This window comes from Nesoenas mayeri, assembly GCF_963082525.1.
Source record: "Nesoenas mayeri genome assembly, chromosome: 1".
NCBI lineage: Eukaryota > Metazoa > Chordata > Aves > Columbiformes > Columbidae > Nesoenas > Nesoenas mayeri.
Genome location: NC_137541.1, coordinates 157053853 through 157071782, shown reverse-complemented (window position 1 = coordinate 157071782; position 17930 = coordinate 157053853). Strand labels below are relative to the sequence as shown.

Genomic DNA, 17930 nt, shown 5'->3' with positions numbered 1-17930 from the left:
AGGGAATTTGTGGGTGAAACAGGATTTCACTGGAAAATTCACAATTGTTGAATCCAGAAGGAAAAGAGCTTTCCTCAAGTTACTTTTCAAAGAGCTTTTCTCAAGCAATAGCCACCGAGTGTTAGATTTTCAGGTCAGTACCATAGGTGTCTGAGACTGGAAGCATTAGGAGTCTTTTGTCTCTCTTTGGAACTAAGATCCCACAGCTGGAAACTTCAAGAACTCTGATACAAATGTGGTTTCCAAGGTTTCCAGACTTACTGGCAGACAGCCAAAGAGGTGAAACTGTGGAGGCCCTCAGGTTTTCATGGATTCTTCTCTTGTGCCAATGGGACTCTAGAAGTCCTTTGATGGTTTGGCTTAAATTGAGTAGCTGCTGGGCAGGCCTTTCAGGGAACGGTTGCTAATAATTCATCTGCCACTATTTCTGAAGATAAAAACCCTGCAGGATTTGTGGGGTATTAGGAGTGGTAGTGGTAGTGAAACCAAATACCAATTGTTTAGTCTCACAGAGAATAAGGAATTCTCCTTCAGTCAGTTTTGGATCCTTGTTTTTGGGCTTATGGAGCACAAAGGTCATGTGCAGCCATGGACTATGGAAGGAGCCAGTGTTAGTGAACCCAGAGCACCCACCAAACCAGCTCAGACTCAGGAAATGGGGTTTATGTAACTCAGCTATTTCAGCTCTGGAGCACAGTAACACAAACATCAACCTGCTGGGTTTGTAAATCTTTCTTTCCCACAAGAATGTAGATTTTAGAGTGTCTACAAGTTTTAGTGTCTGCATAGCTGAATATGTGAAGCTTCTTTGTATTTTTTTTTCCTTCGCTGCAAGTTATTTCATGGAAAGGAATTGTTCATGTTTCAAGTATAATTTTGTTTGATATCTACAGTGTCTGTACAAAAGTCTACACTGGTAAAAAGGAACATATGGAAAAGCAGTCTTCTAGAGGAGCCAAGGAATACTCACTCTGCCTATTAATGAGAAACCATTTGGTTAAAAATAAGTAAGGAATTTTCATAGAACCATTGAATTATTAACGGAACCCTTGACTCTAGACTGTTTTGATAGATAAAACTAATTTATCTCTGTCTCTCTGAGATATTTATATCATCTGTCTAAACAGCATGAATCACATTTAAAATTATATCAACTTGTGCCACCTCCAGGGTAACAAACTAGAGCCAATTCAACTGAGTGTTACTTTCCTTCATTTTAATCATTCACAATATCCAGTTGATTTTTATTACAATTGAGTCTGTTCACTTTACATGGAATTTGAATTCATAGCCAAAGGCAGGGGGAAAGGAAGTGCCACTAATTGTCAATACTGGGGAATTTTTACCTTTTTAGTACAGGTAGAGGAAAAATGCATACTATCTTTGGTTCTTGAAGTATATATATGTATACATAGGCACAAATTTATTTGTACTAATTACACATACACCAGTAATAAAACGCATAGATTTTTACATATATAAATGTAGGTTCTATATAATCTTCAAGTAAAAGACTCAAGCCATGAAAGGCAATTTTGTCTCAGAGCACTGTTCAGTACATAGGGGTGCTAAAACCGTGTGTTACCCTTGCCATGTGTGGCAGCTGGAAACACCAAAATTGGAGTAGGAAAGTTTTGGAAATTTTCATGTCTTGCACATTAATTTTTTTAAACAATAATAAAAAAAATTCAGAATTTGCCATGAAATATACTTCCCCCTCAAAAATCCTTTTAAATCAATTGAAACTTTTTAATATTAAAAAAGAAATGTTATTTTATTTTGTAATTTTGCAAGCAATCGAAGAAAACAGAACACAGTACATTTAAGTCAAGTAGCTGAAATAAAAATGTTTTATTCTCTTCAATTTTTTCTTATTCCTGCCATTTCCTTCTCTTCCCCACTAACTTAAATTATATTTTCAAGCCCTTGAGGTTTACTTTTGATAAATTTTATATTATGAAAATTTTATTTAAATACTTCAATTTTAGTAAACGGCCTATTGAAGTGTTTTAACTGACTGTGCTCAGTTCTAGGCTCCCTGGTACATGAGAAATATGGAGCTGCCACAGAGAATCCAGCAAAGGGCCACAAAGATGATGAAGGGACTGGAGCATCTCTCCTGTGAGCAGAGGCTGAGAGAGCTGGGGCTGTTCAGCCTGGAGAAACAAAGGCTTTGGGGGATCTCATAAATGTATATAAATACCTGAAGGGAGGGTGCAAAGAGGAGGGAGCCAGGCTCTGCTCAGTGCCCAGGGATAGGACCAGAGGCAATGGGCACAAACTGATACACAGGATGTTCCCCCTGAACATCACGAAACACTTTTTCACTGTGAGGTTGACTGAGCACTGGCACAAGTTGCACAGGGAGGTGGTGGAGTCTCTATCCTTGGACATATTCAAAAGCTGCTTGGACATTGTCCTGGGAAACCATCTCTAGGTGACCCTGCTCGAGAAGGGGTTTGACCAGCTGAGCTCCAGAGGTCTCTCCTGACCTCCACTACTCTGTGGTTATGTCATTTTGTTACTTTCTCAAGTCGTGACACACAGCAGTGGATATGTCATTGATACCATATGTCAATGAATATTTCAGAGACTGTAATATGAAATGTAAAATATGAAGATTGCAATTAGCTAGTTTATTCTGTAAAATGGTTGTAAAACGAAAATCACTTGCCTTACCAATAACTGAACTTGCCGAATGTTGTATGGTCTTGTGGAACTTGACACTATTAACTAAAAAAAGGCTAGTCTTTAGCAGATTAATAATTAGTATTGACTAAGTAGAAATTTATGTAATTTAAAATGAAAATAACTCCTTTGACTGGAATGGGCAAAAAGGATAAAAGAGACAGGTCTGGACACCCACGGTAGGCTATTCTGGTTAAAAATTGTGTGATTAATGAAACATCCCCATTAAGCGCTGTAGGATTAGTTCCTCCATATTATACTGCATTAATACATATTTGCTGAAAACTTGATTTCTAATGCCTTTTTGGGGAGGGTTAAGCAGAAGAAGGTAGATGGAGATGTAGAAAGAGCTCTAAACAAGGTTGTGTGCAGAGAAGTTTTAAGAGCATAGGAGACCATCTCTCCTAGATCAGTCTCTTGCTGTGACTGGTACTACTTAACAGAACAGTGAGAGAGAAAAAAATGAAAAAAATTGAACCAAATAATGAACCATGTAAAGGAGTAAAAATTGTTCTTGGCCTCTTTCAGAAATTGTACATATTAAAAACAACCTATGACCAGTGTGTGCAGTTAAAGTCTTTTATAAGTATTATTGTAATATAAATTCTAATCTTGGCAGTGGAATTGCAATTGACAGTAAGTGTAGTTTTCAATTTCAAGACTAAGCAAAATTGTGCATGATGACCTCTTTGGACAGAGAAAGATAACTGTAGTCACAGGAGGGGAGAGTATTATATATATATGTATTTATTTTATTTTTTTTTAATTGTTATTATTTTTATCCTCTATCTTGCAGAAATTAAGTAGACGTCTGAATTCTTCAAACAGTCTGGTGTTTTCTACTTCTAGAAAAGGTTTCCTACTGATATCGCATAATTAATTTAGTGTCTAAAATACCCCCCAAGAGGCAACATTTCGATTTATTTTTTTATATTCCAGCTTAATTTTCTAACCTATTTCCATTTCTAAATACACTGATTTTCAAGTATTGTTTGATCTGATCCATAATTTCCTGTTTCTGTTACTGTAATGAAAAAGTTTTTATCTAATGAGAGTATATTACTTACAGGTCATGTGTGCTGCTGATGTGAACCTTAAGTGCTTTCTTCAGATATTCGTCTGCAAACAGTAATACTTTTCATCTCCCAATTTAGCAATAGTACTTTAAAATTAACTTGTTTGTACAATTTGTTTTGGGATATTGGTAGAAGATTTTAAAACTACAGTATGCACATTAACTCAAGTGATGGAGAATACACTGAAGTATTAATATACTTATGTCAACATGGAACAAAAAGGGTATTGCTAGAAATAATATTGAAGAGTGCATGTAGTAGAAATATTTGTTACAGATAGTTGATATATAACCAGAAAATTAAACATTAGTAGTCACGCCCACACACCCACCTCTGGCATATTTTTTGTATTGTAATGTGGGTTCTGATTGATTTTTTGCTGTTAGAACACTATTGAATGTTTGTTTACTAAAACATTCCGTTAAGCAATTCCTTGAAAATGTAGCACAAGTGAAATAGGACTATTTATTTGTTTATTTATTTGTTTATTTATTCTCTTTATCTACCAGAGGGCTTTTCCTTTAACAAGTGTATGCAGTAGTTTGGTTTGTTTTTATCTGTACGTCCATTGGAGTTATGGTTTAACACCATTTGGATGTGTTTGTTGTTGAAGTGCATCCAGTAAGAACTAAATCAAGATGATTTGTCACCACTTTGTGTTTTAATTCTAAAAACCCATTTCAGATGGACTTAAAGGGCTGGGGAGTGGGGGCAGAATCCAAACACTAAAGAGAGCTGAGAGGCAAATTGTGTTACAGGCTCTGTGCGCTCTTGTCACAGTGACTCAGTTGCCCTCACAGGCTGCCCAAAAGCTGATGCTGAATGTTCGTATCCATTATTCTGGGTTACTTCAAGGTCTGGACACCCTAAAAAACCACTTACATTTGCTTAATGTAAGAACATCTAAGTTCAAAGGTAGTTTGTGTTTGTTTGTTTGTTTCATTTTTAATAGACTTTTGCGAAATAAGTTTATTTTCCTCCTTAAAGCCCTCTGGGCTTACTGTATTGCTTTGAAAATCTCTGCTGCAGTTCATATCGGGGCTGTGGTTTGGTGATAAAGAGGCGTGAGTGGCACAATCCACTTGAAATGGCCTACTGTCATTAGGCCGTTCTTTTCCATCAAATTTGCCCCTGTCTCTTTCTGAGTTATTTCTAAAGTCAAATCAATCCCCTTAGCCCCTTAACCTCTAGCCTCATGGTGTCAGCATAGGAAGAGAAACAAGTGATTGGGATGTGAATGAGAAGGCAGTACTTTCGTGAAAACCCCCACATTGCTGAACCTAATTTCAGCAGGGATAGAGTCTCTAGGCTATACTGCAAAGCTCTAGAAGATGGCTGGCTTTTATCAGAGGTACAACATGAACAACTAAGACCCCAGCCTTATACAGAGATTCATTTCAAGCATACTGACATAGGAAAATAAAATAAAAGGTACTGATGTGAACGTTTTTTTTTTTTTTTTTTTCCCAAAAAACACGAGTTTTTCAGAAACTGCAACTCCAACAATTCTGAAAAGATATGCTTCAGCTGAATGCAAGGCATAGTTATTGAGATTGCCAAATGCAACTGTTTTGGCCATTTGCTCATCTTATCCTAGTGTAACATGAATTATTTTCACTAGTTTTACGTTGATGTAAAGTAGAAGAATCTGCTTCACTAACTGCAGGAAAGAAAGCCATCCAGTTGGAAAGAGCTATTAAAAATATCTTCACGGTGCTGGTCTAGGTTGAGAGTGCAGAAAAATGTTTTAATTTATTACTTTCACAAATTTTTCAACTCTTAAAACTCAATCATCCTTCCTACCTAACATCCTAATTTAAAGTGGGAATCCATAACAACCAGTTCTTCATATTTCTTCAGCTATTTCATGAAGTGTTTTTTAGATTTGAAAAGCACTTCGTGAATCACTCAGTGGTTGCTAAAAATGAATAATAATGAGCCTGATTCAATTACCATGCCAGCTGCTGATTTCCTTCTGATGGCTGGCTTTATACTATAGAGAGGAATCCTTATGCTAAATCTCACCTGCCTGCAGGAAATTCATTCCATTACAATTTTAAAATGAGAACTACCCCCAATTATGTTCTTACATAGAATAATTGGACTTAAGTTATTAAAAATAAGTGACAGCGAGGACATCTGAGTGTATTTTTATGTCTGGTCAAACAGCCTGGATCTTTGTACTCCATTAAGAGACTTCTGTAGGAAGAGTTACTGTGCTATAACTAATGCTGCACAACCACACAAAGGCAGTATCTCCAGTAGTCTTGGCTTAATGAACCAAGGATTTATTTAAGAGCTTGGTCCTTACAGTTTAACAAGCACATGATTATAGTTTTACAATTGCCCGTAGACAGGGCAATTATAGTTTTACAATTGCCCAGAGACAGAGTAATTTTTCACCTTATCGAGAAAAGTGGTGAGTGTGATTTCACAGCTATCATGTTGCCTTTGTTTTTTGTTTGTTTTTTAAACTATCTCTAATCGTACATAACATCTGAAAGCTCTCAAACACCAATACATTTGTCCTTGCGAAAATTTCTATGAGAAAGTTGATTATCAGCATCAGCTTTATAAAGAAGAGAATTTAAGCTCATCTCTTGGAGGCCTGAAGATGTTGTCCTCTGCCAGAGTTTATCCAGAAAATGACAGATCCAAGTGTTGAACCCAGTCACCTTTCTTTCAATTTGAGGACTTAACCTCAAGATCAGTCTTTTCTCATTTTTCTTTTCTGCTAAGTGTTTCTAAGGACTCCGCATTTTTGTGCCCTATCATTGCTCAGTAGACAAGATAATCACAATGCATAGACATGCATATGTTCAAACATGCTCTTAGGTGGCAAGAGCCTGGTAGGTAACAAGAGTCATCTGTTTTGACTCTTTGGGTTGCCTATGGAAAGTTAACCACCAGGATGTGGCAGATCTTTCAGCCATAGTGAACATCAGTAGGAAATAAAAAAAATCTAAACCTAAAACTGGTAGATATGTGCAGAGTATCTTTTCCAGTGGCAGGCACAGAAATAGCAACAATACTGCTGTATGCTACGATTTCTGCAGGCACAGAGGAATGGAAGCAATGCTCAAACTCAGTTTCTGCTTTACCCAATAATTACATAATAAAATTGTTTTCATAAAGTGATAGAGTTCAACTTACAAGCAAGCTGATATCCTTCTCCTTTTTTATTCAAAATGTGTCAAATATTTCAAACCTGGCATAGATTTTTGTACAGATAAGTGAAGAAGGAAAAAACAAACAAACAAACAAACAATCATGCACACATATCTATCGATTCACCAAACTCCAAAGTCCCACCAGTTAGGTTTGTGTATCCTGTTCAATCATTGTATGGTTCTGAGCAGTTTAGTGAAGAAAGACAGCCAACCTCAGAGGACTCTTCAGCCCACACAGGACCTGAGTCACTCTGCAGAGGTGCCTGTCTCACATGATGGATCACAGATGGATCCCAGCAAAATCAGGCTTCCAAATTGGTGTCTTGAATACACACAGTTCAGATGTGGATTCAGAACTTCTTGTCAGAGATTTTACCTTCGTGTCTTTGCTCTTGGGCCTATAGATATACAAAGACGTAGTAGAAAAGCATTTTTAGAGTGGACTTAGAATGAAGTTATGGGTCTAAGGGCAAAAGCCTGTGGTCAGATCCAAATGATTGTGGTTTAAATTGCCATCTTTCAACTGAGATATTTTAATTCCTAGCCTATTGCAACTTTGCAAGTGGCTAAAATTCGACAAGTGTTTTCCCTGGAAAACTTGACTCATTTTTCTGAGGTTTAGCAACCTAATGGTAATTTTCCAGCATAAACTGCACCCATGTCCATTATACATACATTGTGTGTAGCACATCAAATGCAGGTTTATTACCACTTTCAGTCCCTACTGACATGTCTTCGACAAGTACATCTCAGACTCTCTTCAGCTAAAGACTTAGTTACACCATCTTTCCATGGCTGACATGACTATACGCTCAGGCTCTTCTTGTTGCTTCCAACTGGGGAGGCCTTACCCTAAGCCGTCCTCTCCCTCTCCACAGTGTGTGATCCTGTGCTCTTTTTTTCTGGTTTCAATCCACTTTTATTACTTCAGTCCTTCACACTGTCATTCCAGTTCATTCTTTACGATTTTCCATTTTCACCTTTCTACTGAGTGCTTACATATTTGTGTCACTGGAAAATGTTGTCAGCATACTCTGAATTTTTATATCAATATAGATAAACCATATTTGATTCCAAAAATATCATTTGAAACATCAGCAATAATGTTCTTCTATCCCATTAATATCCCTTTTGGTCCTAATGTTTTTCTGTACCCTTAAACTGAATTGTGACTCTTTTACATTTCTACAGTACCTTATCCAGAATATTTTTTCCTAAGTGGCATTATATTCAATATACATGATCATATCAGCTAAACTTCCTGTGTTCCTTTTCTTAAAATATCAGTTATCTTATGAAGAGGGATGCCAGGCTAATTTGGCACTATATTTCGAGATAAATCTGTTATTCATTATATTCCATTTTTCATTACCTCAGTGTCTCTAGCTATGCAGTGCTTCATAATTTGTTTCAAATCCTTGCACAGCTCATGAGGTCAGAGCCACTTATTTTTATGATGCCTGGATCATGCACATCCCTTTTTCTTAAAAGAAAAAAAGGTTAGGCTTTTCATTTTTCAGACATTTGATTGCCAGACTGATAGATTAATTAAAAGACTTTGTTATTAAGCTGTCCTTTCATGTGCAAGTATTTTAAGTACTCTCATGTGAAGACGATGGGGTCTCACCCTCCTGGTCTAGACACTTCCTTAAAAACAGTTTTATGTCTTTGTTTTGTTCTCATCTTAGATGAGTAATTTTCATTTCCTCAGTCTGTATCATTAGCCACACTGCATTTGCTACTGTAGTCAACATCCCCATATTAATTTTGTTTTGAACTGTCTGTAAACTATCTTTAATCTTAACTGCTTTTTGTTGCTTGGTGAAGTCACTTTTTTCCTCATTTTCTTTTTATTTGGATGATGAAAGTACATTTTAGTACATTTAGTACATTTTGTAAGCTCTGACCCTGCCTAACATTTTCTGTTCTCACTTTCTCCATATATTTTCTGACATCTGACAGTTTTTCTTGCATATTAGTTTCATTTTCCACCCTACAAGATTTCTGCATACTACAGATATACCCTCTGAGGTGACCGCTCATCTAGTTAGAAATTGAGCCCTTTTTTATAAAAGGTTTTTCCACATGTTTGAAGTTGCAAGTTTTTCACAGCCCACAGCCACAGTCCTTTTCTTAAAGGAATTCTAGCACTTCCTTGAGTCTTAATTATTTCCCTTATTTTTCTGATTTTTTAGAGTGAAATTCTGATTTATGTTTAGCATTTATTGATGTTACACCCATTTTTTTAAAAAAATGAATGAATGTGTTGTCACTTACTCTGAGATATACCTTTATTGACCAACTATTGACCAACTATTTAGCAGGTCTTGTAGCTCCATTTTCTTGTGTCACATCTTCTGATACCTGGACATACAACTTAGAAGAATATATTTTCTAGAAAGTTACAGTATCACCTCACAGCTTTCATAGTGGTATTTTATCCTTATTTACTCTTTCACAATATTATTTGCTTTCTAAATAATACAGAAATTTATATACAAAAAAGGGATCCTACAAAAACCTTTCTGAAAGGAATTGTATACCAATTAGAAATTTTTCTGTACCCTCTCTAATTTTCTTACAGCCTATCACATACTTGATTTATAGTTCATCACATCACTATTTTTGCCATGAGGAAGACCATAAGATTGGTACATGTGGATGTAGGAAATAAGCAAGAAGAGGATTACTATGTCAAACTGACTTGCAGATCTACTGCATCATCTATGTGACAGGGAGTATACAGTGAATTACACAAGCTATTGTAGGCAGCTTTTTTACTCTTCAATATAGTCCTCTCACCCAATGCTGGGGTGCATTATTGCCATTGCTTTACAAATTAAAAATTATTGGCAAATTTAGGATGTCTTAAGGGGCAATCAATTTGAAAATCATTAATACAATCTTACAAATTCATATTAGTTAAATTCCTTATAGTTAAATTCCCTATAGTCGCTTTCATTTGCATGCAAGAGGTCTTCCATTGTTTGTCTCAGTTTAATTTCACTAATAGCAGTTTTTTGTATTTTCTTGTTAAACAAAACCAAGAAACTGCTCTGTATGACTAGTCTCATGGAAGTCGTCCATTCATTTTCTTTAAGCAGGCTGTATGAATTTCAAATAAAGTTGTTTTTTGCCTTTATGCACCATAACTTAGATTAATGCATCTCTAACAGAGAGGTTGGCGCTGCTGGACCGTCAGTACTAACCAGCAGTGGATTCTGCCTTCCTCTGTCATTTCAACACGGGAACAGGAAAATCAGTCCTCCTGTTATTAGAGCATCTTTTCTTCACCAGCAGACATCAAACTGTTGAATCATGAGAGTGCCCACCATGGAAAATGCAGTCATTGTGATACGTATCCTTGAAAGGAAGGAAAATATAGGGAATTGGTTATGGTTTGTCTTTAGTTTTTTGAGCTATCCTATGACTTATCACCATTTTATGGAATGGCTTATGCTGTTGTCTGTGAGTGGAGCAGAGTAATCACAAGAGTAGGTTTTTATTATATATTTTATATCCTATTTTTTTTTCCTTTTCTTTTTCCTCTTCCTCTTCCTTTTCCTTTTCCTTTTCCTTTTCCTTTTCCTTTTCCTTTTCCTTTTCCTTTTCCTTTTCCTTTTCCTTTTCCTTTTCCTTTTCCTTTTCCAAAAAGGCATTATTCAGCAATTTTAAAGATAGCAACTCCTATTTTAAAGCGAGAACTAACATGAATCTCTCATATGTTTTTGAACCATGTTTTTTTCAGCTATTGAAATGTATATTGTCTTAGGATCATATTGGGAGTCAAACAAAGTTTTATTGAGCAACAAAAGATACTCCTCTTTCTCATTAATTTTTTTTTATTACAATAGTTATTTAAATTCCTTCTTATTGGCAGCAGACTGGGTTCGTGTTTTCAGACAGTTGACTCTAACTGCAGGCAACACATGCATTTAAAATAGACTGCAATAAGATTCTATTTTTGAGACGTAGTGATTAGAAGAGAATCTTATTCTCTCAATCAGGTTTACATTCGAATGGTACTTATTTTTAAATTGAATATTTTAGTTTAAAATATTTGCAATTGCTTTCACATTTATGACCTAAAATTGTAAAGGAATGTTAAAGAATTAAGTGAGAGAAATTTGCACCTGCAATTTAATTTGGAACATGATACTTAACATACAGCACAAATAGTGTAAATTGCCAATTCATCTGCATATTTGGGTATTTTAAAAGAAAACTAAAGAATTAAAAAAAACCCAAAACTTTCCTTACTTTTTAAATTCTTCATGCTATTAGATATATTACAGATTTTAAACAATGTATTATTCAACTGATACCATGTCCTAATAGGCTGAGCAGTCACATTGGTTCTTTAAGATACTTCATACTTGGCAAATAATCGTAAGTAAATACAGTTCTATAAGTATAAAGACATACTACAGTGCCAATATTTTGTCAATATTTAAAGAGAAAATTCAGTTTTGCAGCATCAGTCAAGCAGAATCTAAGCGTGTGGGAGAGGGCTGGAGGAACCAGTAGCTAGAGGAGGCTTCAGGAAAAAGAACTTGCATCTTTCAGTAGGGGCTGTTGCATGAGGAACTTGCTGCTTGTGCTGTAGCTTGATCTCTCCATGTTCCTTTACAGGGCGTGTATCGTAACAGCTAATCCTGGATCCTTGGGCTGCAGTTGGAGTTTTTTTGTGTTAATGATAGTTAATGGTAGACAAATATGGGAATGAGAAAGAGATGAAATAAGAAAGCCCATTGTTTGTACAGGATGTTTTGGTTCTTTATTCCTTCTTAAAATAAGCATTCCTATGTAGACCTACCAAAATCACACAGATTAGATTTCAAAGCCATGGTGAGAGAGCTGGGTCTGTTCAGCCTGGAGAAGAGAAGGTTGAGAGGGGATCTTATCAATGTTTATAAATATCTCAAGGGTGGATGTCAGGAGGATGGGACCAGACTCCTTTCATTGGTGCCCAATGATAGGGTGAGGGGCAACAGGAACAGACTGAAGCACAGGAGGTTCCATCTAAACATGAGGAGAAACTTCTTTACTGTGAGGGTGCCAGAGCACTGTAACAGGCTGCCCAGGGAGGTTGTGGAGTCTCCTTCTCTGGGGACATTCAAGACCCGCCTGGACACATCCCTGTGTGATCTGCTCTGGGTGAACCTGCTTTAGCAGACGGGTTGGACTAGATGATCTCCAGAGATCCCTTCCAACCCCAACCATTCTGTGATTCTGTGTCTCCTCATATTTACGGTCATATTTATTAAATTATATTTTTAATTGCATATGCTAATATACTAATATTGCTATATTAGGTGAATCTGTTAATCATATTCATTTAAAACTATAATTGATGGAAGCTATTTTAAAAACTGGATTAGAAAAATACCACTTTCTGAATGAAAAAAAAGGACTTGACACACTCTTCTCTTCCATTGCTAGGCCATGGCAAGTGTGACTGTGGGAAGTGCAAATGTGATGAAGGCTGGTATGGTGAAGCTTGTCAGTATCCAACTACTTGCAATCTTACGTGGAAGAAAAGCAATGAAATGTGTAAGAATTCTCAAGATATCATCTGTTCTGGTGCAGGTAAGATGTTTTTTATTGCTTTTGATGGCTTGATGGTCTTCCTGTGTTATCTTGAGAATCACTGTAGTTTCTTTTCTAATTAAGAATTTTTTAGAGTGTGCTTAAAGAGACTGAGAAAGAACTGTATGTCTACTAAAATGCTTAATTTTCCTATGGGCCTCTTCCTGTGCGTATGATGTACGCTGATTCAGAATGTCTACTTTAGTACTCTAACCATAGCTATTTTAGGTTGATGAAACTGCAGCTGTGTCATTTATTTTGCCTATCAAAAGGTTGTGGTAATGGCATTAGCACAGAAAGCAATGTATTTTTTTGCTTTTGTGTTTATAGCATGCAGAAATGACATTTGCAAATGTTTTTCCAGGACATTTATAAGCTGTACAATTTTTGAGATGCTTTTGAGTTGTAACAATTATTATTAAAGAGAGTTGTGGAAGATCTGCTGAATCATTTTAATGGGGTACTTCCATTTTCACTTGTAATGGTGAAATGTAAAATGGTTTCTGCAAACTAGTTGTGTAATATCCTCATAAACCTTCTATTTTGGAGGACTTTCATGTCAATAACAATGTTTGCTAGAATATGTATGGATGTAAAATGAAGAGTTTGAGTCTTGTGAATTAAGTTCCTTTTTTTCTTTTTTTTTTTTTAAATCTATACTTGCTATCATATTGACGCCAGTGGCTGCTAAAACAGCTTGTTCAAGCCCATTGATCACAGGGCCCCAGTTAACATGGTATTGCAAAAGTTTCTACCTTTACAATTTTAATAAGTGATAGAGTATGGAAAATGGATGCTTTATACACTGGCATGGTAATACATTTGTTTCTAATAGATTTTATAGTATTTTTGCTTTTTTGACTGTGTAACAACTCCTTAATACGTTTGTTTATGGCTGTTATATGTTATCATGTATTATTTTCCAAACTAGAAAATACTCAAAAGGAGAAGAGCGAGGCACAAGGCAGTTGTTTGCTTTCCCCTGGCAACTGCACTCCAGGCCAGATAGACTCTCTGAGGGAAAAGAGAGAATTCTTCCTTCCCTGGGAGCAATAAAACCAGCTTTTTTTTGTTTGGGAGGGTGGGTGATGGAGAGAGGTAGCCCTGAGGTGAGGGGGCAACCCTACTCAAAAAAACTAAGAAGCAAATGTGCCACCAGACCAGAGGTGGCAGAAGAGAAATTGGTTTACAAACCCATTTCCATCCTTTGCATTTCTCTCTTTTCCTCATGTCAGAAACTTTTCTGTTGTGGTTTATGTTGTAAAAAAAACCCCAGCATTTGGAAGTCCTGGGGATACTTCTGTTGGGGGAGAATCTCAGGCAGACCTGTGTTGTCAAACTACTTGCCGGTCTGACATGGGAAAAACTCATCCTACTTGTGATAAATCAGCAAGTGTATTTATTATATCTCTTAACCTTCTTAAAAAGCATAATCTTTTCTCCATCACCCACAAACTGAAGAAAAACTTAGATTGGGTCAAAGTCCTGAAATAACAAAATATTATTACGGAGGTGCCTACAGGTCTTCAAATGAATGAAATAACTTGTAATGTGAACATCAATATGACTGGAAAAAACGAAGCTATTTGTGGGCAAGCAGCAACAAGCTGGTGAAAACAAAGTGTGAATAAAGTGTACTACCAAGAGTTTTAGTAAATATCACGACATTTGTTGTTTGCTTTAACATGTCATAGAATTATCGATGTATACTATTATAATACTTATGGTTTGTTTAATAATGCTATGAATGTATTTCTCCACAATTAGCTTGTTGTTTTTTTTTTTTTTGTATTATTAATGTATTGCTGTGGTAATTGCTTTCTAGATTGTTTTTTCCTGACATCTGATCATAAGTTCTTCATGCAGATGTTCCTCATCAGTGTTTCCTTGCTTTGATACCTGGCTTTTTCTCCAAGGCTGTACTTTCAAAATCTTAATCGTCAGATGATAACTGTAGAAAAGGAACTGGAGACCAGAGTGCAAAGGAACAAAGTTAGGTGGACAGATTTTCTGGTTATTGGTAGCCATGTCCTGTTACTCTCCTGTAACAGGCAGAACTGGACAAAACCAGGCTTCATTCTTGAGAAGATGATGAAGTTTTATTGTTTCAGTAGGCAGAAGATATAATTTCCAAAGCTGGAGTCATACCTCAGGTGTATGATGTCAGACAACTGTAGGAGTGAATTTTTCTTAGGGAAAGATGATGCTGCTTATTAAGAAACAACCACCTGAATGTTGCATCTGTTTACAGTTAAGATTAGGCATTTTTTTAATATGGATTGTTTCTGTGTCTGTCTTTATTTGGCTGGATGATTATTAGATTTCAGACTTTTCAGAAATAAAATATGTACCATCTCTGATGAACTAGTGAAACTGTTTCCATAAACTGCAGTCATTGAGTACTGTCTTAAATGTTTACAGGCACATGTCAGTGTGGCAGGTGTAAATGTGCAATCTCAGAAGGAAACGGACTGGTCTATGGTAAATTTTGTGAATGTGATGACAGAGAATGCATAGATGATGAGACAGAAGAGATTTGTTCAGGTATGTATTTTAGTGAGTACAAGAAGAATTGTGAAGATTAATACAGGGTATTGTAAAATCATTTACTTGTATGGACCTACAAAATCTCTTTACTGAATGTGTGACTTGAAATATAGGTAACTATATCTGTGAGAATTTAGCTTGCAAATTGGAAGTGGGAATTTCAGATACAAAAATGAGCTAAGCAGAAGGTTAAAGAATGAGCAAATCCTGTGACATCCTTCTCTTTTTGGAAGAGTTGCAAACAGGATTATACAAGGTAATTCACTAAGGCAGTTCATAGCTTAGTGTGTCTCTCTTTGGTGGGATATAAGGAATGCAAATGTTTTGACACAAATGGAGGACATAGAAAAAAAAAAGAAGAAAAAAGAAAAATAGATTATTAAGAATTTTGGCAAGGAAGCAAACATTAAAGACAACAAGAGTAAATGCAGGGTGAGAACTCTGAAACAATTCAGGAGATAAAAAGGGAGAGGAATGAATGGAGAAAAAAATTCATCTGTGGTTGGAAAGGCAAAAGAATATGATGGAGTGAACTCTGCTGATAGACAGAAAAGCAACCAAAATTCAATCTGTGCTTTCATTTCATTATAAGAAAGGAATTTGACAATTAGATACTGTGTAATACACACCCTTCATGACATTATAAATGTTGTTGCCTGTATTACCAGGGAGGCAAGTCCTTCAGTTAGAAGGTGCTACAAATATTTTTCAAGCTGTACACATGCATACTGTGTCTGCATGCATACAGGAGGATTCAGAACTGTTCTTAAACTATTAATACTCTGATAATAGTGTGTATAATAGTGTGTAGTCTGCATGTGTTTGTGTATAAAGAGAGTACTCGTGTAAAATAGCTTTATCTTTGTCCTTACACAGAGAACAAAATAAATTCTGTTTATTTAAGATGCTTTGAAGGAAAAAATAACATTCTTTTTTACAGGAATAGACAGGGATTTTAAATGAGAGTAAACAAATGGTCCTCTGAGTCCAAATCCAGGAGTAGACTATAATATTTCCAGTAATTGCCTAAAATAAAATTAGTGGAGGGCAATAATTTGTATGTACCAATGATCCAATTTATATTAATTTGCTTGTAACTCTTACAAATGGTACAAAATATGAAAAAAATTTAACATTCATTTAGCTGCAGTAAATTCTCCTTCTGCTATTTTCAGATTTTTCCCCCACTTGTGTTACTGCTGATTTTTATCATTATCTTTTTCTTAGCTTTTATTTCCCCTTGTTTCATCCAATAGTGCCATATTCCAAAACAGACCAGATGCATCTCTGTAAAGAAACTAGGTTTATGTGAATGCAGAAATCAAAGGATGCTGAAAGAAAGGGACACAAAAGATAATATTTTCTAGTCTCTGAGGTCTGTGATAAATCAGTATAAAAAGCTCTGATACCTTATGTAAAGTTTGCAGCCTTCTACAGTAAATATAAACTAATGGTGAGCTTGACTTGGTTAGGTTGTTGTAATCTAAACAGCTTATGCATGTAGTTTTTCAGTGTTAGATGTTGCTTTACTTTCCAAGAGACCTCTGCAGTACATAACCATATGTTGAACCAGGCCTTATGCAGAAAAAATGGACAGCATATGAACTGAAGGTGGAAGGTACATAATTTAATCACAGAAAAAGCAGATTCTATGCTCCTGTCTGGTTATGACTTCCTTCTCCCATCTCAATGTCTCCTCTGATACCCTCTATCTTTCCTTCCACATGTTTCCCACCACAGGAATCCTTTAGGTTTATTTATGAAGTATAGGTTTATTTATGAAGCAAGAAAGCTATTAATAGCAATCGCCCCTGGATGCTCTCCACAGACACAGTGAACCTAAACAGTGCTTGGTGTATTTTCCCAGTTTGTGTGGCACCAGCTTGGTTGCTACATACACTTTAATCCCCATGAAGGTATAGACAGATTTTGAAGATTTTCTTTGTCTGCAGAGAAAGCCAACTCAGGAGGATGAAACTAGCAAAAAACCAAAATATTCTATTTATGCACATGTTTCTAAAGCCTGCAGCTGTGAGCTGGGATTTTATCCTGGAAAAGCATACAATGTTGTGCTAAGATATGGATATCACACATTTTAATCTTTTCACATAGGCACTGCATTTTTTTAAGCAATTCACTTCCAAGGTAGGGCAGAGTTACAAATATGTATCAAGCTTTTCAATCCTCAGTTGGATTTTTATCAGTCAGTTTACTGTATCACTTTTTATTTGAGGTTACATAAACTTCGGAATTGAGTTGCAGCTTATTTTTAATAAATATCATGGCTTCTAGCAAATTAAATTCTGATTCTGATATTTTTCATCTAAGACTTTTTTTTGCTCTAATGAAGTGATTTTGTCTTCAGTCATGGACAGGAGGTAGTGGCAAATTGTATAGTTTAATTAATATTTGTTTTGGAACTATACAAGTGTGAGTGAAGAATGAGGTAGTGATGTTTTAATCTGGAAAAATTGCCAGTGGACTAAATTTCTTTACTCCTTCACCATTGTCCCTTTTATTTCTTGTTCATTGTTCAATAACAACCTTCTGGTAAAAAGCAATATTTCAGACTGTTTTTATTGTTTAGTAAGATTGTATTTTTACCTTCTGTTATTTTTTTCACATGTAACCAAACAACTGTAATGAAAATTCCAAATGGAATTGTAAAAACAGGAAAAAAAAAATATTCCACAGGTCTAAATTCACACTCTTGGTAGTTAGGGATACAAGTTGAGTAGACTCTGATAATCAATCAGGTCTACTAAGCTTAACATACCTAGAGGGAAACACAGAGGAGGTCATAGAATCATAAAATTGTTTAGGTTGGAAGACACCTTTAAGATCGAGTCCAACTCTTAAC

At 35.9% G+C, this 17930-nt stretch overlaps 1 protein-coding gene across 1 annotated transcript in view; it reads left to right on the top strand.

Moving 5' to 3' along the window:
• Window positions 1–17930, top strand: part of ITGBL1 (integrin subunit beta like 1) — a gene marked incomplete at both ends in the record, with an annotated part of 138613 nt that overhangs the window by 48117 nt on the left and 72566 nt on the right. Inside the window, 2 exons of the mRNA XM_080363753.1 lie at window positions 12377–12523; window positions 14945–15067. Coding sequence (XP_080219879.1) covers window positions 12377–12523; window positions 14945–15067 — 270 coding nt within the window. The remainder of the gene's footprint in view (window positions 1–12376; window positions 12524–14944; window positions 15068–17930) is intronic.